The sequence below is a fragment of the Cinclus cinclus genome, chromosome 22 (assembly GCF_963662255.1).
Source record: "Cinclus cinclus chromosome 22, bCinCin1.1, whole genome shotgun sequence".
Taxonomy (NCBI): domain Eukaryota; kingdom Metazoa; phylum Chordata; class Aves; order Passeriformes; family Cinclidae; genus Cinclus; species Cinclus cinclus.
In genome coordinates this window covers 10,678,903-10,703,037 of record NC_085067.1, presented here as the reverse complement: position 1 = coordinate 10,703,037, position 24,135 = coordinate 10,678,903, and the positions used below count along the sequence as shown (strand labels likewise).

Sequence of the window (24,135 nt, the reverse complement as noted above, 5' to 3'; positions counted from 1 at the left end):
CAGCTGTCTGTGGGTGGTTCAAAGTTGGAGGATTGGGAGTGAGGCTTCAGCCAGGCTGTCCTCTCTGCTGGGAGCTGCACTCACTGTGGGAAGCCAGTTTAGCAACAGCACTTCGAGAGCTCCAGTAGAGCTGGATGGCAACAGGACAAACACAGCAACAAACGCACACACCCTGTCTGTGTGCAGGGGTTGTGGGGCTGGCAGTGCTTGGAGAGCCCCTTCAGGGGCCTCTGGGAATAGGCACCCTGAGGAATTTTCTGTCAGGCCTGTCTTGATACTACAGAAATCTTCATGAGCCAGAACACCTTTTCTTGTAAAACCTCATCTCTTGTCATTACAAGCACTTCCAGCCATGCCTTTGCTCAAAAATTGGTCTCCAAAGTGAATCTGTGCCTTGTAGATCTGAGGGTTATGTGCATTCATCATGGAGCTGCAGCCAGAGCAGCATAAACAGTTCCCTAAGTCTTGATGACCTTTCTCTAATATATTTACACTGGAATCCCTCTGAAGGTTTTAGTATCAATGTTAATGCCTCTAAGTCAGGAGTAAACTATGAATTCCCTTTTGACCTGTTCACACTTTGGAGGCTGGTGACTGATACTGTCCTTGGCCAGACCCAACACTGCCCTTTGATAACTTATCATAGAAACATGGAATATCCCGAGTTGGAAAGTCCAGCCCATGGCCCTGCACAGATTCCCCAACAGTCCCACCCTGGGCATCCCTGGCAGCCTCGGGGCTGTACCCACTCCCTGGGGAGCCTGGGCAGTGCCAGCACCCTCTGGGGGAAGAACCTTTCCCTAAAACCCAACTAAATCCCCCAGCACATCTCCAGCTGTTCCCTTGGGTCCTGTCCCCAGTTACCAGAGAGTAGAGATTGGTGTCTGCCCCTCTGCTTGTTCAAATCTGTGTCAAAGTAGATAATTATGCCAGCAGTTTTCAGCAGGAATCACTACCATTTCAAAATCCAGTCCTCATATTTTGTGCTGGAATCACTGCTTTGCATTTGGGAATCACTTGTGATCTTCAGCTTCAACCACTCCTCTGTCACACGTTGCTGTGCTGACAACAGTCCACCCTCTTCTGAGCCTTTATATGGTGAACAAGACAATTTTCTTGGCCAGATCACTTTCCCTGCCTCCCCACTCTCTTCTGGCCAATGTGTGGCTGAGCTGATCTGGGAAATCATTAAAACTTTGTGACAAAAGCTCATGGTGTGAGCAAGTCCCTAGTCTTCCTATCTCAGATTCACTTAAATTGAGCCAGGTTCTGGAAAGGGTGCTAAGACCCAGGGGCAGAAGGGAATCAACTGGGCAAAGTGGAGACACCCTTGGTCTGGAGACTGGGATCTTTATTAAAGCTGCAGCTTCTGCAAACACCTTACAGCTTAGGAAAGAGCCAATATCTTCTGAAATGGGAGCAGGATGGATCCAGGTGCTGGGGATCCTTCCAACAGGAGAAAATTACAGGATTTTTGTGTCTGTGGCTTTGAAGCCTGATTGTTGTGTTAGATCTGAGCTGCCTGTCTGTCCACGGTGAACGGGGAATGTCCTTGGCTTTCTCCATACTCATCAGAGACACTTACCAGCTGTTGGAATCAAAGACCCTCTTACTCTGCACAACTCCCTGACAAGAGGGTGCAGCTGGGGGAATTTGGACTCTGCTCCCAGGGAACAGGGACAGGAGGAGAGGAAACGGCCTCAAGTTGCACTTGGAGAGGTTCAGGTTGGACATCAGGAGGAATTTCCCCATGGAAAGGGTAGTCAGACACTGGAAGGGTCTGCCCAGCGTAATGGTGGACATCCCTGGAGGTGTCCAAGGAAGGACTGGACATGGAACTCAGTGCTCTGGGTTCATGGCAAGGTAGGGATATCAGTCACAGGTTAGACTCAATGGTCCTGGAGGTCTTCTCCAACCTCAGTATTTCTGTGAAGTCTTTGAAAATTGCTGACAGTGACTTAAACCTTTTCAATGTTTTGTGAACTGCTGTGAACTTGCAGATTTCCTTGTCCCTGACATTCTGGGTGGGCTTCTATGGGCAGAGTTGTGTCAAAGGTTTCTTCTACAGTAGGAGCCTGACAACAGCACCCTGGTTTGGAAACCACGTCCATCCTTGCAGGGCAGCCATTCTCCTCCTTCCACTGGCATTACATTTTAGGAACCTCTCTCTGGTAGGTAAGGATGAACCAGTTGTGCACCAAATCAACCTTCCTCCAGTTGCAAAAGGCCATAATTTTGTACAGATGAGATACAAGAAAGGATGGCAGGCATAGAAAGGGAACTGTTTGCTGGATCAAACCTTGGAGAAGCAGAAAGAAGCCAAGGTTTTTCTCTAAGCACTGGCTCCCACACGGACCTGGTCTCTGCAAGCACCAGTTCAGAGGGTCCCAGTGTGCACACATGGGGCTCTTGTACAGGCTCAGTGTCCATGTGCTAGTGCAGGGACCGTTCAGAGGCTGTGGAGAAGCTCTTTGCTTTGGCTGCTTCTCCTGTGGTTGCAGGGGAGCCTTGGGAGAGCTTAGAGTTGAGGCTGCAGTCACCTTTCTCTAGTTTTCCAATGAAAATCAGGAGAAGAAGGGTCCCTGGCTAAACCAGAGGAGCAGGGAGCACAGGCAATGCCTGTGCTCTATATTATTATATCTTTGCTCAGTTTCTTCATGAAATATCACTGAGTCTTGCCCGTTTTACTGTTCTCAAGGATTTGACTTTGTTCTTTAGATTGTAGGTGATGGTCATCGTGACTTTATGGGTACTCAGGCTATTCCCTTTTGAGAATCTGCAGCTCTCAGACCTGGCTGGAATTGAGAGTCATTGCTCCTTTGAAGAGGCAGCTGCTAGAGCAAGGCCTGATGTGCAGATGATGAATCATGAAACATTTGTTTGTCAGCCCAGTCATTCTGGCTATTGCAAATTACCTTTTTACAGAGTTGTCTTAGGAGATGAAACGCAGTTGGAGCTGTCCCAGCTTACACCTGCATTTTCCTGATTTACTCCTTGCTTATGCAGATGCCATCTGAACATGTGCCCGCCTCTGGCCAGGAAAACATTGGGAGTCGCTGCTCTTGCTTTCTCTTTTTGTCTAGACTTGTGGCACTTTCCCCACTGTGCATGCGGAATGTCCAGCTGCTCAGCTTGGTGCCTGCAGTGCCTGGATGTGTAGGGCAGGGTCTGGCTGCTCAGATCACTGTTTTTCTCCCCTCTAAATTACTGATTTCTGATTTCCTGGACACCTTTCAGCCAGCTTACTTGGTGAACATCAACATTTGCACAAAGTGAGAAAGCCTGAGGTCATAGAATCATGGAATCATGAAATGGTTTGGGCTGAAATGGACTTAAATATCATCCAATTCCACTCCTGCCATGGTCAGGGACACTTTCCACTATCCTGGGTTGCTCCAAGCCCCAATCTGGTGTTGGACACTTCCAGAGATGAGGCAGCCACAGCTTCTCTGGGCAGGGTTTGTGCTGTCCAATACATCCTGCTCTTCCCCACTGGGGAACAGCATGGAAGAGCCTGGGCTGCAGGACTTGCATACTTCGGATAGCTTAGAGCCCAGCCAGATGAACTCTGGCTAGGAAGTTGAAAAAACAGTTTATCACTGTAAATCATAGGAAAATTGAAGTGGGATAGGACACCAGGAGGTTTTCAGGACAACCAGCTACTCAGAGCAGGGTTAACTGAAAATCCAGAGAGTTTGCTCAAGGCTTAGGCAGTATGGGAGAATACCCAAGACTGGAGATCCCAAGATTTCTCTCATCCCTGTGTCTGCATCACACCACTATCACAGGGAATAATGTTTGTCTTTGTCTAAAGGTTGCTTCCTTTGCTGTGACCTGCATCTCTTCCCTCTTGTCCTTTCTCTGTGAGCCTCTGGGAAGTGCCCACCTTCACAGCTGCTCCTTAGAGATACTGAAATCACTCCACTCCCATTCTCCAGACTGAACAGATCCAGCTTTCTCAGACAGCCTTTGACAGTCTTTGACCCCATGTGCTGCAGCCTGCTAACCACCTTGGTGGGCACCCACTGAGGAAAAATGTAGTTGGCACTGGGAGAAGGACCTGACAGGATGAACTTGGGACGGACATCCAGGTCTGAGCTAAAACAGCTGGAAGAGGCTACTGGTGGGAAAGAAAGTGAATGAGAGGCCTCAACAGAGCTGGGAGGGAGAGCTGCTCTTCTGAAACCAGCAGCAGAGGCTGATCAGGGCAAACCATCCCATCCTAGCTCCTGCAGGAGGCATCCCCCTACCTCAGGAGCTCCACTGGCCAAGGCAGGCACATGCCAGGCATCCTATGGACAGTCCCCATGTTTCTGTACCATATTGTACATGTTTGATTAAGCTGATAAAGTAAATCAAATTGCCCAAATTTCAGCTTAGCTAAAAAGAAAAAATCAGCTGTCTGTGCTTAGTGAACACAGAGGGGTTGTGGGTGATTTTGAGCCAGTCACATCCTCCTCCAAGGGGAACTGCTGAAAACAAGAGGTAATGAATGATATTCTGTCGCCGAGGGGCTGAGCAGACAGGGGCTATGTCACCGTTAGACAACAAGGAGTGGCAAACCAGAGCTGGAGAGATTGGGACATCCCAGTCAATACCTCCCACCCATAACTACTGATTTTCAAAGTTCTGCATTACACAGGAGTTGGGGTCAGAGGCTTCAGCAAGAAATACCTTATTTCATTAATAACACACAGCTTCTGGAACTGCCTTTTCCCAATATCCCACAGAAAACCTACTAGCATCCTCCGCTCCCATGTGGTTGCTGCACCTTTTGGGAAATGCAAAGATCATCTTGGCTGCAGCCCAAAATTGCAATTTATTCAGCAATGATAGGAATATAGCAGGGTACAGAGGGAGAAGAAAGTGGGTTTGATCCCTTTCAGGGAAAGGGAAAAAGCTGGATTGAAACCGGAATAGTTTCAATACTTTCTTGTATATTCAGATTTTTCTTATCTTTGCCAGGCCACATCCCACCAACTCTACAGGCCAGTGCTGAGTCACTCTGGCTCATGCCAGGCTTCAGGAATAACTTGTCACAGGTTTCTGTCACATCAGAGGATGTTTTGGGCATTCTGGACTAGGAGAAATAATAGTGAGAAAACTCTCATCCATGTGGCAGATTTCTTCCTTCTGTATTGGAGCAAAACCTGACCAAGGGCATTTTAGGATAGTGTGTTTGGGGTGCAGGACAAGTAATTCTTCTTCTAACAAAGGTATCCTACCATTAGTACATTTTCTCTGGAAATCAAAGGGTTTATTTCTTTCAAAGAAAAAAAATCTGATAACAAAAATCAACTGTCATTGCTATGCCATGCATCATTCTGTGGGGGTAGAAAATTTTAAAAGGAAAGTCCAAAACCTGTGTTTGACCATAAGTCTTGGTGAAGCATTGTGTGGCCTAAGCCAGCAGCTGGTGTGATTATGATCAGGCTCTGGACAACTCATTTCACGTGGCTTTGTGATACTGAGTGATTTCATAGATCTGGGATATCTCTTCTTGAAGTTCTTTTATTCCTGGGCTCCATCCCACTGTAAAGGCTTCATGCAAATCAAGCTGAGCAAATGACAGAACTGTGGCTAAACACTGGAGGCAGTAAAAGCATAAACACAGTAAAAATTAATAATCCACCTCAGCAGCTTCCTAGGTCTGGACATCTGGGAATTCCTCAACGTTCAGCATTTTAAGTCACCAGAATCTTTTTCTAGAGGAGATAAAAAGCATTGTGTTAACAGAAAAGAACCTCCCATAGCTCCCTGATACTTTGTGTGATTTGTTTCCATAGGTTAGACTGGAAAGGAGGGATCAAAAACTGGTGTTATGAGTGTGGCAGGACCTGTCAGAGGAAAGGAAGGATGTTTTGTTTGGAAAAGGCGCTGGAACAGCCTGACCTTCTCCAGGGAGAGCCACTCTTCCCTACATCTACTTCCAGGGATTTCAGGGAGTGTTTTGGAAGGAATTAGACCCCAAGAATTTTACAAATCCTAAGGGCAGGTGAGAGAAATAGTGTAAAAATAGGCAACAACTATACAAGGAGAGATCAAAACCAGAAACCCTTCCATAGACTGGGAATTAATTTTCAAATGCTGAGTTGCTTTTGGCCTTACAAGGATGTGCTGACAAACAGCATCTCAACAGACAGACAAACTGACAGAGCAGCCTTCCCAATCTGGACATTGTGTCCCCTGCAGGAAATTCTGGCATCAACAGTGAAGAGCTAAATGGAAAGTCTATTCAGAAAAAAATTCCAGAATCCCAGGCAGGGTCAGTTTGGAAAGAGACCACAGAGGGTCCCTGGTGCCACCTCCCTGCTCAGGCAGGGCCATCCCAGAGCACAGGGCACAGGGTTGTGCCCATGTGGCTCTGGAATATCCCCGCTGAGGGACACTGCAGCCCCTCCCTGGGCAGCCTGTTCAGGGCTGGGCACTGCCCAGGGCAGAATTTGTGCCTCCTGTGCAGGGGCAGTTGCTGGGCTCAGTCCCTGCCCGTTCCTCTGGTGTCACTGCTGGGCCCTGGAGCAGAGCCTGGGCCCTGCTCTGACCCTCCCTGCACACAGGGACACCCAGGGCTGAGGGTCCCTCTCAGCTGGGGCTCCTCTCGAGGCTCAACAGCCCCAGCTCCCTCAGCCTTTCCTCATCAGAAAAAAATCCCAGAATAGGGCACTTGGCTTGATCTACCAGAAAATCTGCGTTTTGCAGGAGCCACTCTAAGTACACCTGGCACAGAGGTCCAGCCCCATGCTAGGCAGCTCTGTTTTAAACCCTAAGGTCTGGCTTTCTCAGAGGTCTGCAGGCAGGACCTGCTGCTGTTTGCAGATCATACCTTGCTCCTCGGTGCTGTGTGACTTCCAGGGTCTGAGGTCCAGCTTTGGGATCTGACTGCAGCTCACAAAGCCACGGGGATATCTGTTAGCCCGGAAGATATTCCTTGATACTTTAGTGATGTGGGTATTGTCACATATTATTCGTGACAAGGAGATTTTGGCCAGTGAACAGCGCTGGTGAGGAGTGAAAACCCCAGAGTTCTGCCACCAAAAGCTGCAGGAGAAAGAAGACGACAACAGATTTTTGCTTTCTGCCTCCTTCACATTGATAACTCCCACAATATTAATTCCCGTTAACACTAATTTATTCTGCCAAGAACAAATTTGAATTTCTGTTATTTAAATCAAGAGCCCTAAGTCACCAGTTGGATAATTATCTTGCTTTTCTTTTGGCCATGGAGACGTAACAAAGCTGCAATTGAATTAATTGTCCTTGGACGAGGTACCCTCTTTCAAATTGGAAAGGCTGCACAGATTGTGCACAGGCTGTGGTTGCAGCCAAATGATTGCCATGTTGGAACAAGGCCTTTAATTACTCAATTTTCGAGAAAATCGTTCATTTCCTGCCATAAGAACAGGATTTCTAGATGTGCAACAGACTGTTTGACTCTCAGCTCCTCATCCTGGGGTTTGAATTCATCCAAAGTCTTTTCAGCAGAACTGTTTCCCAGAAACATGGGTCTTAGTCCCATTTTCAGGCAATATTTTTGGCAGGTACAGGGATCTTGCTTCAAAAATCCAGCTTAAAATTGGGAACATAACTCATTGCTGCACCTGAAGCCCCTGAGCAACCACAAGGAGGTGGAGGAATTCTGGTGTGTTGAAACCTCAGCACTGCTGAAGTGATTTTGGCTGACAAGAAAACCCCAACCCACCACATCCATCATAAGCAAAGCCCAAACCCTGGCACATGTCAGAGCAGAGGGGTCCAGTTCAGAACTTGGAGAGGGAAGAAAAAATAGTGAGATACCACTTTGCTGGGAAGGTATCTCAGCCCAGGATCTCAAACATCAGGGAATAAGAGCATCACTACAAAGAGAATGAAACTTTTGAAGGAGTACTGAAAAAAGGCAACAAACAACTGAAGTAATTTTCAGATCTGCGTGAAGAAATCTGCATAAACTCCAGTGTCCCTGTACTTTGGGGCTGGGATACCCAGCTCCCCTCTTACCTGTCCCCATCACGAATGTTCCTGAACTGGGTGCCAATGAGACAAGCCATGAGAGGCCCAACTCGGCCTCCTTTCACAAAGGGCTCTGCCAGGGCCCCAATCCAGATGTCAATGTTCTTAGGTGTCCCATAGAGCTGAAGGAACTTCCTTGCCAGGTTCTGATTCCTCAACACTCGACCAAGTGACTTCACTCCAGAGGGCTGTGAGAGCCCACAGAATTTTCTCCAGGAGTTGTAACCTGCAAGTAGTTGGATGTCAGAACAGATAGAGCAGTAATGTGCCACCCCCTCCTGGAAAGATTTTTTTTTCCCTCTCCTTCCCAAAGCTGGGACACTGGTAGGGTACCAAAATGTTTAAAACATTTTTCTATATTTCTGTTAATGCTGCTGCCTTTCCCACTCCTCCACAGCCAGTTTCCCCTGCCTGGCCTTTCAATGCTGTTTTGGGAGAGCCATGTCTTTGCACGTGGGAGTTGTTCCATCACCTTCCAGCAATGTTCTGCTCCAGTCAGCAGGGACGCAACTGATGTTGCCTTCACTGAAAGTGAAGGAGCAAGAACAAGATGTTGGTGGCTCCTCTCTCTGTACAACAGGAGAATGACCAAGTGCTTCTCCACAGCTGGTCTCTGTCCAGCCAAGGGGACAGCCCACCCACTCCACACAGCCCAAGTTACTTCAACCACCAGACTTTGCAGCTGGACTAATTTTTCTGGATTGCAAACAGCCAAAAATCCACCAGGCCACAACTGGTACATAATTCTGCATCTTGGTGGAGATTGAGATGAGATGATGCTACAGCAAGCACCTCTGCTGTGAGCAAGATGTCATGGAATTGTGGAACAATTTGGATTGGAAGGGATAATAAAGCTCATCTCATTCCACCCCCTGGCATGGGCAGGGACACTTTCCTCTATCCCATGCTGCTCCAAGCCCGAACAACCTGGCCTTGGATGCTTCCAGGCATCCAGAGACAGCCACAGCTTCTCTGGGCACCCTGTGCCAGGGCATCCCTACCCTCAGAGGGAAGAATTTTTCCTGATATCCAATCCAAACCTACTGTCATATGTCTAAAAACCAGGGAGCATTGGGAGAAAAAGACACAGCATATGGTGACTGGATGATATCAAACAATTCCAGGACACTGAGGATTTGCTTAATCAGAAAATTAATTAGGGAGGGCTTTTGACCTGGCTATGCCATCACCCCATTCATGGATGTCTAATTAAAGGAGTACAGCACTCATAGTTTGAGACCTAAAGCTAAACCCAAATTCACTAGAAATATATGTCAGTCCCACCATGTCCAGTCTGGAAACCCAGGATTTGTGGTTCTGATCAGGTTCTGCATGATCGTGTTCCTCAATAAAGCATGGGAAAATCACAACCTTCTGTTGCGGCCAAGGCAGAGCAATCCTTTGAGCTGATGATGCACCTGGATGTACTCCAAAGCCTCTGTCTGGGCTTACAACCCATGGATCCAGCTCAGTTTTCATCCCAGTTTCAAACATGAGCCCTGTTGCATCTCTCAGGATGTTGCTGACACAGCAGCTCCAGGCTCTTGCCTCAGCCTAATGACACTGTTGGGCAAGGACCCACCCAGGAGCCAGCCATGAAATGCCATCAACAATCTATTTCTCAAGACCACCTTGCAATGCCATTACACTGGTTTTGCACCTTGCAGAGCCCAGGGTTCTGACATGCTTGGTTGTTTTTTTCTATGGGGCACAGATTTAATAGAAAAATTATGATATTCTCTTTACGTATTGGAATCTGCTCTTCTAGTCATGCATGGTTGGGCTGGACCACTACAGATGGTTGCAGAGAAGTCACAGGGGACTTACGGCCCTAATTCCACTCCTGCAAACTTGTTGCTGTACTATTTTACCAGGTTTTTTTCATTTGGACTATAGAAATGAGTCAGTCACTGAACACTAAACTCTGGTCTGTGCAATGCCCCATGTTCTTCTGCCTCCACATCTCTCATGCAGCTTCAGTCAGGCTTTGCCTACAGTGCTCAGCCTCCACCCACTTACTTGTGATTGTTCAGAGACAAGGAAAAGGTTCGGGAAAGAGCATGATTCTATAAGTCTATACTCTCTAATGAATATCCTGCACTGGGAGAGACACATAAGGATCACTGAATCCAACGCCTGAGTAATTTCAGCCAAGCGTGGGTTGGAGAAGCTTCTCAGTATTTAATCACAAAAATGCCTGCTTTCCACTTGTTTTTCTTTGTAAGTTCTTCTCCCACAGCTGACTTACCTGGAAGGCCATGATCTCGGCTGCGCTGCATGTTGAGTGCAGCTAAATCAAACCCAATCCTTTCAACCTGCTCAAAGAGCCGGTCCCGGAGCTCGCTCACCACCATCTGCTGCTGCGTCATCAGCTTGGCAGGGTTGGCCATGAGGCTCCGGAGATAGGGATCAATCCCACCTGCAGAGGTGGCACAGGGAAATTGGGATCAACTAATGAAGCAGGGACAAGTGAGCAGTGCAGTGAGGTCAATGTATGGCTAAGAGGCTTCAGAGAGGTGAGCGCAGCTTATGTTTAATTATGAGCTGCTACTACATGAGAATCAATTTCCCTCCAGTTAAAGAATTAAGAAAATAATTTGAATAACGTTCTTGGAGGCAACAGCAATAAAGTATTCAGATCAGTTCAGAACATGATGGGCTGCACTTGTCTACTGGGGACAGCTCTGTTGGGACAGCTCTGCCTGGTAGTAAAGGTCATTTAATACATTGAATACAAAATGCTTTTAAATTTGGCTGAAGCAGGAGCTCATCCAGAGAGGGCAGGAAAGGATTAATTAAATAAACCCACATCGCCATGCTGCAGAAAGGGATTTACCTTCTCGAATGATCCTCCAGACAGCAAAGAAGGAGGTTCGGAGTTGAATTTCAGGAGTTATGGGTCTGTAATATTCATCTAAGCGGCCAACAGTTGGAGGGATTGAGGCATGAGCGAAGCGAAAAGCCAAGGTAAAGACATTGGATATCCGGGGATCCACAGACTCATTGTAGCCCCGGTAGGGAGGAATGAACCTGTGGAACCTGCATCCCAACAGGAGAGGCAGGTAGTCCCTGTAGGTTATGATCTTAGGGGAAACAAGGAAAGGGTGAACTGTTAATGTCTTGGCCATCAGTTTCTGTGGAAGCAAAGTTGTTTCTCATGTTCTCTCTGCCACAATAATCTGGCAGGTCAGAGCAACATTATAATAGGTTGGACTCGATTATCTCAGAAGTCTTTTCCAATCTATTAGGTTCTGTGATTCTGTGAAGATAAAAGCCTGCCAAATCCTCCCAAATATTGGCTCCTTGTCATCTTCCCATCAGGCAGGCAGAGCTTCACCCTGAGTGCCTCAGGTGGCAAAGATAACAGGAGTAGCACCACCCACGGGCAACTCCCTGAGTCCTCCCACAGCAGAGATTTCCAGTCCTGCTCTCATGTCTCTCTCGGATATTGAGGAGGCAGAACAATAATTTATTTTTTTTAAATCAAATTCTGTGTCAGTAGGAGAAAATTGATTAATTGTCTGAATATTGAATGAAGATGAAACCACTGATGCAAACACAATGATGGAGATGATACTTTTTAGGACAATCCTTTGAGTGTTTGCCTTGCTATGTTTTTTCAACAATACAATAATATTTAAACTGACAGCATAAAAACATAAACATTTTGATATTCCTACTTTTTATTTTTGGTTAAACCATCTGAGAAGACGGGCTTCAAAGGAGGTGCAGTGCCTTTGGAAACCCCATATCCCTTTCTCTCATATGATCCAGTCTTTTCTGCCAGCTGCAAAACCTCATCTGGTTTTAAGGTCATTCCTGCTCCAAACTGTAAGCAGGAAAAGAGACTTTGGGAGGTCCCTCCCCAGCATAAAGGTGTTTGTGTGACCCCAGGATCCCATTCAGGGTCAAGTCTGGGGGAGCCCAGTTCCAAGGAGACACCATGACTGGCTGCACTCACCAGCACATGGGGGTTCTTCATAGAATCCCAGAATGGTTTGGGTTGGAAGGGGCACTTAAGATCATCTCCTTCCAACCACCTCCCATGGGCAGGGAATCATTGAAAGGAGAGGATTCACAAACCAAGCAATTTTAATCCAACTTTCCAGTACCATTTTTATCAGGTACAAAACAACAGTTAGAAAAGCTTTTCCTTTGACTTTTCTGTCTGTTCAAAACAAAAATGTGCCATCAAAAACCTCATCAAGCACTTCGTAAATTTAACTGTAGAGGGACATCAAAGATTCAGGGGGACCGCTCTGTGCTTGTTATTTCAGGTATCTCTGTGATTTTGCTTTGGTTGAAAGGGACTGGTGGAAAGAATTTGGTCCTTTCACCCCAAAATCTTGCAGCCTTTGGCCACCCCACACCAGCACAGCCTAACACATGAATCCTGTGAGACTGCAGGCAGAGCCAGGACAGGTGGGATGATGGCTGGTACCTGGATCATGGCTCCCAGGATCTTTCGTGCCTCCTGGTAGAGCCTCTCATCATCCCAGTGTGGATTGAGGCTCCTCAGCTTTCCAGCCAGGCGGTTGTGCTCCCGCACGAAGAGTGTGTGCATGCAGGCCAGCTCCAGCATCTCACTTGCACGGGTGTCACCTGGGAGGGGCATGCACAACACTGGAGTGGAAATGTCACACTGGGAAGCACACACAGAGAAGTTTTTAGATGTCTCAATATTTGTGTTGTGAAGAAAATGGGTAAGAAACACAGAGGAGGAGAAGGAAACCAAGATTGGACAAGCAGCAGGCACGAGCTGAATTTCTGCTGAGGCAACAAAAGCCAGGTGCTGTCCTGGCTGTGCTGAGAATCACTAAGAAGTGGGGAAAGTTTCAGTGAAGGGCTGGAAGCATAAACTTAAAAAGTTAAATATAAGTAGGTGTTCTCCAGGCTCCCATATCAGAGACATTTGGTCTCACAGCTCAAGAGAGAAATGCAAATGGACAGAGGGAAGTTGAGATGGCCAAGGAAGCTCTGAAAGTCAGATGGTCTCCTTCAAACCAGTTGAAACTGTGGCCAAAGCAAGGTGACAGTCACAAACAGGCACTCTGGAGAGTAAAAGGAAAAGCAAAATGAGTCAACTTTGGAAACTGCTTTTTGGAAACTTCCAAGAGCATCACAATGAAATATCAAATCCTTCTTCAAACATCTGGGGCAGGAAACACAAGAGCAAGCAGGTGATGAGAGTATAGACAAGCACTCCGAGAAAAGTAAATATGTCGTATTTAGTCCCCTTGTCCCACAGTAAATAGAGGGATTTGCTCCTGCACTTGGCACAGAGCCCTTTTCATCCACTCTCAAAGGCTGCCTGTGAGCGACTGCGGAAGGAGGAACAAAAGCAGCACTGTGAGGTTTCCATGAGCAGAATGCATCCAGACAGGGCTTCCAACAGAGCTCTGGGATGAAATGCTGAACCCTGGAAGGCAACTGCACATGTAAAACTCCCCCAGTTCTCAGGGACTGGAAGAGTCTCAAATAAGACACTGAATTTTCAAAGGCACTTCCGAAGCAGCCTGAACTGGTGGCTATAAAAGAATTGATGGGTCTGTTCCAGCCATGGGACAGGAACTGCTCCTTGCTGAGAGTCTGAGGGGGCCAGAAGCCTCTCCTGGGACGGATATGATACTCCTGCCTGATCTGCTGCTCACTGGGCACCTGCCTTTGGCTACAGGTCCTGTGTGGTCCTCACCAAGGAGAGACCTGCATGGAGCTGGGGGAGCAGGTGAGCATTTGGAACAACATGTGGGACAGGTGGATGCTGTTGGAGCCGGGAGGGAGCATTGAAACACCATGAGCTTTAAAGGAGGGAGCTGATGGATTCCAAGGACCATGGGGGTGTTCAGAGGAACTTTGGCCAGATGTAAAAGGGGCAAAGGGAACAGAAAGCAGCTCCACAGGTGATGAGATATGTCGTACCCTGAAGCTTTCTCCAGCAGCGCTACAAGCAGCCTGGTATGTCCAGAGCCAGCAAGAGCCAGCTGGGAAGTCCTGCTCTCCAAAAGAAATAGGCCAGGAAGTGAGACACTAATTCATGAGGTATATCAGAACCATCCCTCCCTGAGGTCCCACAGGCTTGTGGAAACACCCTGGTCCTCAGTAGCAGCACCAAGAGAAGGGAATAATGCTAAGGATCCCTAAGGTCAGTTCTGTCTCTGTGAGCTGGGGACAGGACATGGCAAAGGGCAGGAGTGGAGGAGAGGGTGGTGTCTGCACAGGGTTTTTGCTGGAGGGAAAGCTTGTCTTGGCTTTGGGAGCCTGTCTGGCTTTGGGAGCCCATGCCCAGGACCAAATGAGTTATTTTTGGGTTGAAGAAGGGGTTAAGGGGATACCAAAAGCATGACAAAGGATAATTGTAGCAGGAGGGTGATACACTGGCCTGGCTGGAGTGTTCTCAGTGCTCACTCAGCCTTCACAGTGGTGGGAACACACCTTAAAAGGCCACCTTGGTCTGGTATTGGCCTCATTCTCATTCCATCTGGGATCCAAGCTCCTCTCACAGTGCAGCAGGGACATCCAAAGGTTTCTTACTGTGACCCAGCACAACAGTTGCACACCTGCTCCCATCCGGCTGGGCCGGAGACAGCTGTGGAAGGACAAGTATGGTCCCAGCCATTGCCTCCAGGCCAGGCTGCCATTGTTGTGCCTGCTTGGCTCCATCATGGCGCTGGCTCCTAGGTCACTCTGGGCCCTACAATAGAGCTGCTAAGCATGGATGGGACACCTTCACTCCAGGTTTATCCACACAAAGAAGACTTGGAGATGGGGAAGACTTTCCTCCTATCTAACACAGCCTGTGTCAGTCTCTCATGATTTGCTACATTCCATTTTCTACTTAAATAAGAAAAACAAACATCTGAAGAAGTGAACTGGAGCTGGTGGAATTGCCTGCTCCAGATTCCAGGTTTGGGGGTGCAAGCACCCAACTCACCTGCAAGAAAACAAGGGATTCGAGCTGTCCCGCTGGCCTTGAGACAGGGCTCCTTCCTCATGGGACCGAAGGGCATGTACGCCCTGCCCCTGTCTGTGAAGTTGCGGTTCACAGCCAGGAGGCCCCTCCGGCTGCTGCGGTCCCGCAGCCGCTCGGCCACGGCCACCTCGCTGCCATAGACGGCGCTGCCGTCCAGGAATGAGGTGAGCGCGTTGATCTGCTCCCGCACCGCCCTGCCCCGCGTGCAGCTGGCAGCTGAGCGGAAGAAAGGGAGGCAATCCCTCCTGTTGGTGATTCGGGGGTCGTTGGGTGGGATCTGCAGATGGAGAAAAGGAAAATTGCTCAGTAGCTCAGGAGATAGAGCTAGGCTGGAGCCCTCTCGCAGGGCATAAGTATGCAGCATAAATCTTGAGATGAAGGGTCAGATTGACAGCTGAGATGCTGCTTTAGGAGCCCAAGTCCCAAACAGCCTGGAGACACCTAGATTTCCCTAAAGTCCTATGGATTCTCAAAGATTTTCCCCTGAAAATAAACATATTGCATTGCATCTTTCAGGCTCAGTTTTCTTATCTCCATATCTACACCACAGACAGCTGTCATCCAGAACCTGTGACCCTTTCAGCATTCTCAAATGCCTGTCAGGGAAATATTCAGTGATGTTCCATCCCATCATAGTTTTCCTTGAGAGGAACTAGGAGGACATGGGCAGCAGAACTTCAGAGGCAGGAGAGCAGGGCTGCAGGAGGGACATGGACATGATTTGGAGAAAAGGAGGCTCAGGGGGGACCCTGTGGCTCTGCACAACTCCCTGACAGGAGGGGACAGCCGGGGGGGGGGGGTCAGGCTCTGCTCCCGGGGAACAGGGACAGAAGGAGAGGGAACGGTCTCAGGCTGGGCCAGGGGAGGTTTAGAGCTGATATGGGAGGAATTTCTTCCTGCAAAGGGTGGTCAGGCCTTGGCAGGGGCTGCCTAGGGAGCTTTGGAGTGCCCATCCCTAGAGGAGTCCAAGGAAAGCCTGGACGTGGCACTCAGTGCTCTGGGCTGGGGACAAGATGGGAATCAGGCACAGCTTGGACTGGATGGGCTTGGAGGTCTTTTCCAACTCCAGTGATTCTGTGATCCACTGGAGCAGGGACCATGATGTGACTCTTGCTAATACCGTAGGCACTTCGGGAGATCTCAGCACTCCCTTGTTCTGTGCAAAGATCACTTAAGTCTTGTAGATTTTCTGGGGTGTTGACATACCCCAATGCCTGTCTGTGACATTTCCTGTTTTCCAGGCATCACCTCTGCTACCTTTGTAGTACAGCTCCAAAGAAAAACCACATTGCTGAGGGAGATGGGCAAATGCCTGGAAACCTGGCAAAGGCTGTGCCTATGCCTGTACCCAGCACTGGAACAAAACACTCCCACCACACAGAGTGTGGTCACAGAGTGCTCTGACCTCCTTGGTCTGTTTTGGGAGGATGTTCCTCCACGGCCAAGGGCCAGGACAGCCACCAACATTTCCTGGTCAGAAGGTAGATACCCTCTCCCTTCCTCCCCTGGAAGAAAGAAACTGCCTGTACCTGGATCGGAAAGCAAGGAGGCTCCTTGGCACAGCTGGTGTCACAGTCTATCTCTCCACCAAAGGGGACTCTGGCTGGGGTTTCTGGGCTAAAATCCAAGTCGTGGTCAATAAACTGGCCCCACTGCATGAACATGAGGGATCTCTGCTGGTCCATCTGCAGCCACTCCGGGGGGAAGCGTACAATCTCATTGGACACTTGTCGGACCTGCAGGGATGGAAGCAGAACACATTGGTGGGAAATGACGTGTGAATGGGTGCACCCAGTTGCGGGGTCACCTGCAAAAATTCCCAGGTCACTTCCTGCGCTTTGTAGACAAAAAAACCCATATCTGTGCATGAAGGTGTCACCATCACCAAGTGCCCTTCACTGTGCTGCTCTGGCTCTAGGCAGGGTTCTAGGCCTCCAGGCCAAGACTGCCCCTTGATGGACTTAAGAAAACAGCTAAGCAAGCCTGGGAAAGGGAGACAAATTTTAAAAGACCTTTTTTTGAATAGAAGTGCATTAAAAATAGCCCCAGGGAATTTCTGGAAGTTATCTCGAAGTCCTCCTCCATTCTCATCCCTTTCCCAGCCACCACAGTTCCTCCACCTTCATGTATTACTACAGAAAAAGTGGACACTGTGTTGTGGAGGAGGGTTAGGAAGTACAACAGATCCATGAACACTACCCCAGATCCTCATCAGAGCTGTTGTTGCACCAAGCTCAAGTGACCAGAGGCCACCTCACAGTATCCCTGCACACATTCAGGTGCCATGATAGCCACAACCCCTGCACTTCACCTACCCAGGGACCCCCACATACTATTTCTGGTCATACATCTTTTGTTCTGGGGATTCCCTGGCTAACTTTATCCTCTGGCATAATTACTTTTCAGGTAACAACAACTGCTGCAAACCAAATAAAAAAAAAGGCAAGTAAAATAATTTGGCTAAAATGCACTCAGTTTAAAAGAATATATTGTGTAATTTTGTATTCCTCCTGTGATTCTGCAGCAATCAGATTAATTTTCCTCTGCTTTTCCTGAAGGTACAGGACTTAAAAAGCATTCCTAATGGATCCTCCTGGATATTTTCAGACCATCACCCAGCTGCAGGGTGGTGATGATGAATGCAGTTCCTCCAACCTGATCCACAATTCCAGCTGGTGGATGAGCCCTTTGATCCCTGTGGCCTGTCCTAGAACTGACAGTTCCTAGTCCTGACACTTTGTTCTGAGACAGTTACAAACTTTACCAGCGGAAGTGGGAACCCAGAGAAACGCTTTCCTTCCGTCCACCCACGGGGCACAGACACACCATCCTCATATTCTGCTGGTAGCCACCTGGCCAGGGCTCTGTTGGAGGCTCCTAGGGTTGGGTTCCTCCTGTTAGAGGCAGTGGAAAAACGGCAAACAGTTGGAGCCAAGAGCTTGTGGATATGGAGATACATGGACCTTGGAATGGGAGCATGCCGTGGTTGGGGAACTGCTGCAGCTCTATAGGTTTGGTGCTATCAGTAAACCTTAGGATTAATAACAATAACAACAATAATCATAGAATTGTTTAGGTTGGAAAAGAACTTTAATAATCTGCCCCAAGCCTCAGCTTCTCCCAGGCAAGAACTCAGATGCCCCTGATGTCATCCAGACTGAAGAAAGGCCCTCAACCTCAGATTGTGGCTGGAAAGCAAAGTTGGAAGCTGAACACCCAGGAAAAGGGGAAGAACCTTGGAATGGAATTACCTATGGTCTCAAACAGAAATTGGAGAACTTGGACTGTGAGGTTACTGTGCTGGGTGGTTTTTTGAAGGTCATTACTGAAGATGTCCCAGCCCATGGCAGGGGGTTGGACTAGATGAACTTTAAACCTTTTCAAGATCGCTTCCAACACAAAGCATTCTGTGACTCTCTGACTGTAGTTTGATTAGACCATTAAAACATTCATTAGAGTATTAACATACTTTCTTTGGAGTGCATATCGAAAAAGTGTTCCGTGGTGGCCTCTCACCCACAGGGCGTGTAGCACTGCCCTGGGCAGGGGAGAGACAGAGCATAGCCGAGTCCACCTTCCCCAGGGCCTCAGGTCTGGATTGACGGTAATGGACCTGTCCTTATCCCAGAGCCCACATCCCCCTGCCTTCCCCCTGAAGTGGAAGGAGGCAGGAGGGTCTCTCCTTAGTTCTTATACAACCCCCTGAAGGGTAAAGCATCCTGTGGCAGGAAGAGCTGGCTGAGTTCCTTGCTCTGCCTCAGCTGCTCCCAGGAGCTTACCAGCTCTGTTTTTACAGGGAATGCTTCTGAACTGTCCCTATAAAACACCCCATGCTCAGCATCTTCCCATGTCTCCCACATTCCCCATTCCAGCCATGGGAGGTGCCCGAGGTGCTCTTCCAGCCCATATGCCCAGATTTCCTCCCACACACAGTGTGGGGCAAGGGGATGGCTAGATCATGATCAGATCATGGATTTAGGTCAGGAAACCCTTGGAGACCCTGCCAAGGGGCAGGGCCAGACAAAGAGTCTGTCCCCAACATGGAGCTCCTCTTGTTTCAGCAAAGAGCACAACACCAAAAAACTTCCAAACAGCTCCACATATACTAGGAAATACTGCTGAGTGTGAAACCCTAAAACAAGGTGTCTATGTGGATCATCCTTGGGGAAGTGGGTCTACTTTTGGGGGGTGCATCCATCCATAGAATAATTTAGGTTAAGCACCAGCCCAGATCACTGAGCATCACATCCAGTCTTTCCTTGGACACCTTCAGGAAAGGGGACTTCACCAGGCCCCTGGGCAGTTCCAGTCCCTGACCACCCTTTCCAGGAAGAAATTCCTCTTGATGTCCAACCTGAACCTCCCCTAGTGCCACTTGAGGTCATTTCCTCTCCTCCTGTCCCATGCATCCACCCATGCATCCACCCATCCCCCTCCTGACACAGCCCCTCACCTGTTGTTGCACTCGCCAGTGATGGTTCTGTAGCCAGAAGATGTACAATTTATTTTCTTATCCTGCTTGTCACATCCAGTGGCCTTGAAAATCACCTCCACCTGAGCTGGAGTCAGCAAGTCTGGCAGGGAACAAGGGAGAAAAAACATGCCGGAACACACTGGCTTTGCTGGGTTTGCTCAGGAAAAGGTTTTACTGTACCCTTGTACCTGTACCTAGAAACATCTGCACAACCACAATATGCTCTCATTTAAATCTTCCTGCTTGAAGACCTGTCAAGGATTCTCTTTGAGCAGCAGATGCTTTTTGCTGGCTTGGAAAGCATCAAATCCAGCAAAGCTGTGGTCAGATCTTCCTTACAATCACATATTAGGCTCATGCAGCAGCAGAAGGGTTTTCTAATATTGTCACTTCCTCTCCTCTCCCTTTTTATCTCCACTGTAAAATGCAGTCACAGTCATCCTGGGGACTGTTACAAGTTTTTCCCCCTGGAAGCAGATCCCAGTGTGTGTCACCCCTGCTCAGAGCTGCCTGGAAAAGAACCATCCTGTGTGTGCTCACCAGGGCGTTGTGCTTTGCTGTGCACGTTTCCCTTTGCAGGGGAGCTAAGTGGCAGAGCTCAACAAGAAAAGTCTTACAGAATCAAAGAATCATGGAATGATTTGTGTTGGAGAGACCTTAAAGACCATTTTGCGCCAAGGGCAGGGACACTTACCCAGGTTGCTCCAACCTGGCCTTTGACACTTCTAGGGATAGGGCAGCCACAGCTTCTCTGAACAACCTGTGCCAATGCCTCAGCACACTCCCAGTGAGCAATTTCTTCCTAAAATAAAATCCAAATCTCTCCTCTATTAGTTTAAAACCATTTCCTCTTTTCCTGTCACTATCCACCTATGTAAAAAGTCTCTCCCTCTTCTTTATAAGCACTTTTAGGCACTGGAAGGGGCTTTAATGTCTCCCCAGAGCCTTCTCTTCTCCAGGCTGACTCCCAGCTCTCCCAGCCTGTCTCCATAGGGAAAATGCTCCTTCTTGGCTCTTGCTGCTCACTTCATGTCCTGTCCCTCGGAGGTTTCCTGGTCACTGCTGCCACCAACAGTCTGGGTTACAGCATGGTTTAAAAAGTCAATGGGCAGGTGGGTGAGAGGCAGCAGCCAGGTGGCCCTTGCAAGGCTCTGTAGTGGTGCTGGAGCATCCTGGATGGAGAGGCTGGTGCTGTGCACGGCCAGTTCTGTCATCACCTTCCATCTCATCCTGTCCTGGAGCAAAGCCAGAGCACCCTATGATGTTGCTTATTCTGCCAGTGCTTTCCAGTAATGTTGGGAAAGTGTTTGAGGCCAGGCTAGAAGAGGCTTGGAGCACCCTGGGACAGTGGAAGGTGTCCCTGCCCATGGCAGGGGTGGCACTGGATGGGCTTTGAGGTCCCTTCCCACCCAAACCATTCCATGATCTCCATGAGTTCATATTTATATGGCAGGAGTCCTCCCTGAGTGTCCCTGAGCTGTTCCTCTCACTGGCCCTGATTTACCTCCTTCTCTCGGCAGCCTGGCCTGGCCTGACTCCATCTCACAGAGGATGTTGCTCCTCCAGACACACACTGAAATATCCTCTCACATCTCCCCATTCTGTGTTTGGTGACATAACTTCAGTTCTGTCTGAGGTCTGGCTGAAGAATTGCATTCCTTGGGGCCAAGCTGCTGGGAGTCATCTCTAGGTCTGGTCATTTCCTACTCAGGCAGCAAAATATCTACCAAAGCCTTCCAAGCTTTGACCCTTTGAAACATGAACCTCAATATGGCAGGAGGAGCCAGGGAACTGCACAAAACACTTTCACTAACTAAAAACTCCCCAAATAATATTTAAGATGGAAAAAGAGCCCAGAAAAACAACTCAGCATCACTGCAGCCACACGGGAGAGAGTTGTCACAGCCCATCACAACCCCCTTTCCGTCCCTCCTCCAAAGCTCCAGTGACCAAGCCCTGTGTCTTCCTCCACTGCCTTCCTCCCAGCAAAGGGGGATCCTACCTGTGACATTGAAGTTCCCCCTCACAGCACATTGCAGCCTCTCTTTGAGCAGGCTCAGGGTGGTGTGCAGATAATCCGCTGCCCGGACAGCCAATCGTGTCCCCTCCACTGGCTGCTTGAAGTATCTCAGGAGCTCTGCTGGGGTCAAGGCATTGTTCTGCAGGTTCTTCTTTATGCTGCAAGGGACAAGAAACCAAAATCTGAATGGGGCAGGGAAGCTGCAGATGCACACCTGAACATCAGGCATGGCACATCCCAAGTCTGAACTGCTGGAGAAAGTCACTGGGAGAGGCCAGGGCTGCTCCCAGCCCCCTCCACAGAACAACAGGGAGACATGCAAGGAGGGAGTTTCTGAAACTGCCCAGCTCCACCTGCCAGAAGGCAAATCATATCCATGAGGCACCAAAGCTCACTCAGCTCTTACCCAGATCACCAATATCTGTCACTGTCTGGAGGCCTCAAATGTCTACAGGTCACCCTGTCCTAAAGCTGCTGGTGCCTCCTCTCAGCTGGAGAGTCCCCAGGCCAGGGAGGGGATTCAGAGTGTGGCTGCTGGCAGAGGACAGGTATGGCCTGGTAGGAAGCTGGACACTCCCAAAGCACAGTTGGGAGTCCCACAGAATGTCCTCACTGCAACGTCCAGCTGTTTGTTGCATCCATGGGAGGCAACCACTGTAAATAAGCAGGAGCATGTGCTGGTCTCAACTCAGGGCTCCTGCTCAGAGCAACAGAGCCCAGCAACAGCATCAGGTGCAGCTGTGAAGGTGGGAGGCCCTGGCACAGGTTGCTCAAAGAAGCTGTGGCTGACCCAGCCCTGGAAATGTCCAAGGCCAGGCTGGACAGGCTTAGAGCACCCTGAGATACCTGAAGGTGTCCCTGCCCATGGCAGGGGTTGGAACGAGATGAGCTTTAAGCTCCCTTCCAACCCAAACCACTCTGTGATTCTGTGATTCTCTGAAAACTGAGCTGGGACGAACAGCACAGAAGAGGTCACGGCTCTTGGTGACCCAACAGAGTGGTGTCCAATCAAGGTGAGCAGACAAAAGCTGAATGACAGCCCGTGGTGCTCCCGCAGTTCCCCACCCCGTGGTCCCTGTGCTGGGGGGAAGAGGAGAGGCAGGTGAAGCTACAGTGCAGGAGAGGACAGGAGACAGGGGCAGGGGACAGGAGCAGACAGGGGATAGGGGACAGGAGAAGGGGACAGGGGACAGGAGCAGGGGACAGGAGAAGGGGACAGGGGACAGGAGCAGGGGACAGGGGACAGGAGCAGGGGACAGGGACCCGCCACACCCAGCCCGGCTCTCACCGGTCCCGTGTGCGCTTGTAGGCAGCATCCACCAGCTGCCGGGCCTCGGCCACGCTGCCCAGCAGAGACGTGTCCGACAGCTCCAGCGGCACATCTGAGCAGGGACAGGGAGAGCAGAGGTGAGGGTGCTGCAGGGGGCACCTCTGCGCCTCCAGCATCCGGGGATTGGACACAGCAGTGCTGGAGGCAAGTGCTGCTCACTCTCCACAGATCTGCATATAAATGTATTTCTCAGGGGAGTTTGAGAGTCTTTCCTGGCCATGAAGAGAATTCCTCCATCAGTAGAGGCTTCAAACAACTGCAAACAGTGAGAGGTGCAGGCACCATCCATCCTGCCCTTTCACAGCATTTGAGCAGGGTGCCCAGAGCAGCTGTGGCTGTCCCATCCCTGGCAGTGCCCAAGGCCAGGCTGGACAGGGCTTGGAGCAGCCTGGGACAGTGGAAGGTGTCCCTGCCCATAGCAGGGGTGGAATGGGGTGAACTCTAAGCTCCCTTCCAACCCCAACCATTCTGGGATTCTCTTATTCTATAAGCAGCTCGATTTCCCCACGGCTTTCCCCAGTCCCTCCTGCAACATCCTGCCATTTTCACTGGTCCCCTTCCTGTCCTGTGGGGAGCTCCCAAAATGAATTCCATCTCCATAATTTGCCGGCTGTGGGTCACAGAAAGGGAGGGGACAGGCCCCAAGGGCTTCTCTGAGTGACAGCACTATCCTACAGTTTCCAGGAAAGAGGAAAACTTAAGAAAATAGCACAAAGGGATCAATAGCTCCCAAATCTCCCCAGTTTCTTTTAAATATCTTTCTAGATCAGCCCAGAGCTGAGCTCTTGGACAATCCTGATAAGAAAAATTATTGCCTGGACCACCATTTGAGATAAATGAAAAGCCAGGCATGTGCTTTTCATGAGGATTTGACATTGTAAATTACCAAATGGAGGTCTCTGTATGTTTTGGAGCAGTGATTCAGGGCTGGAAGAGGGGGAGTAGCTGCCCCATCCCCACACTCCACAGGCCCTGATAGCTCTCTCAGGTGCTGGCACAGGGAGGGAGACCCTGGTTCCATGGGCATGGACCAGTGCTACAAACTGATCTCCTTTTACCTAATTTTAAGGAATCAGGCAGGATGTGAACTAGCAAAAACCTAAAAGAGCCAAGTGGTGCCACAAGAGGTACAAACTGTGCTCCTTCTGGCACATTTTCAGGGCTGTGCTGCGCTGCTGAATGACAGGCTTTTCCAGATACAGCTTTATCTTTCCCACTCAGAAAATCCCCTGATCTGCAAAGCCTGAGGGAGGAACAATACCATAGGAAGAGGATACAGATGCCTGGAACAGGCTGAGGATCATCAGCGACTCCAGGAAGCTTTCTGCCTTCAT

General features: G+C 49.3%; 1 protein-coding gene across 1 annotated transcript; it reads right to left on the bottom strand.

Moving 5' to 3' along the window:
- Positions 1-5,676: 5,676 nt before the first annotated feature.
- On the bottom strand, positions 5,677-24,135 carry LOC134052521 (eosinophil peroxidase-like). Its single transcript, XM_062507009.1, has 13 exons — positions 24,063-24,135; positions 22,760-22,853; positions 21,454-21,629; positions 19,431-19,551; positions 17,742-17,871; positions 16,507-16,713; positions 14,939-15,254; positions 12,449-12,609; positions 10,844-11,090; positions 10,256-10,426; positions 7,996-8,233; positions 6,824-7,038; positions 5,677-5,705 (listed from the first exon to the last, which is right to left on the bottom strand). The coding sequence occupies exons 1-13, from the start codon at positions 24,133-24,135 to the stop codon at positions 5,677-5,679; spliced, it is 2,178 nt and encodes a 725-aa protein (XP_062362993.1).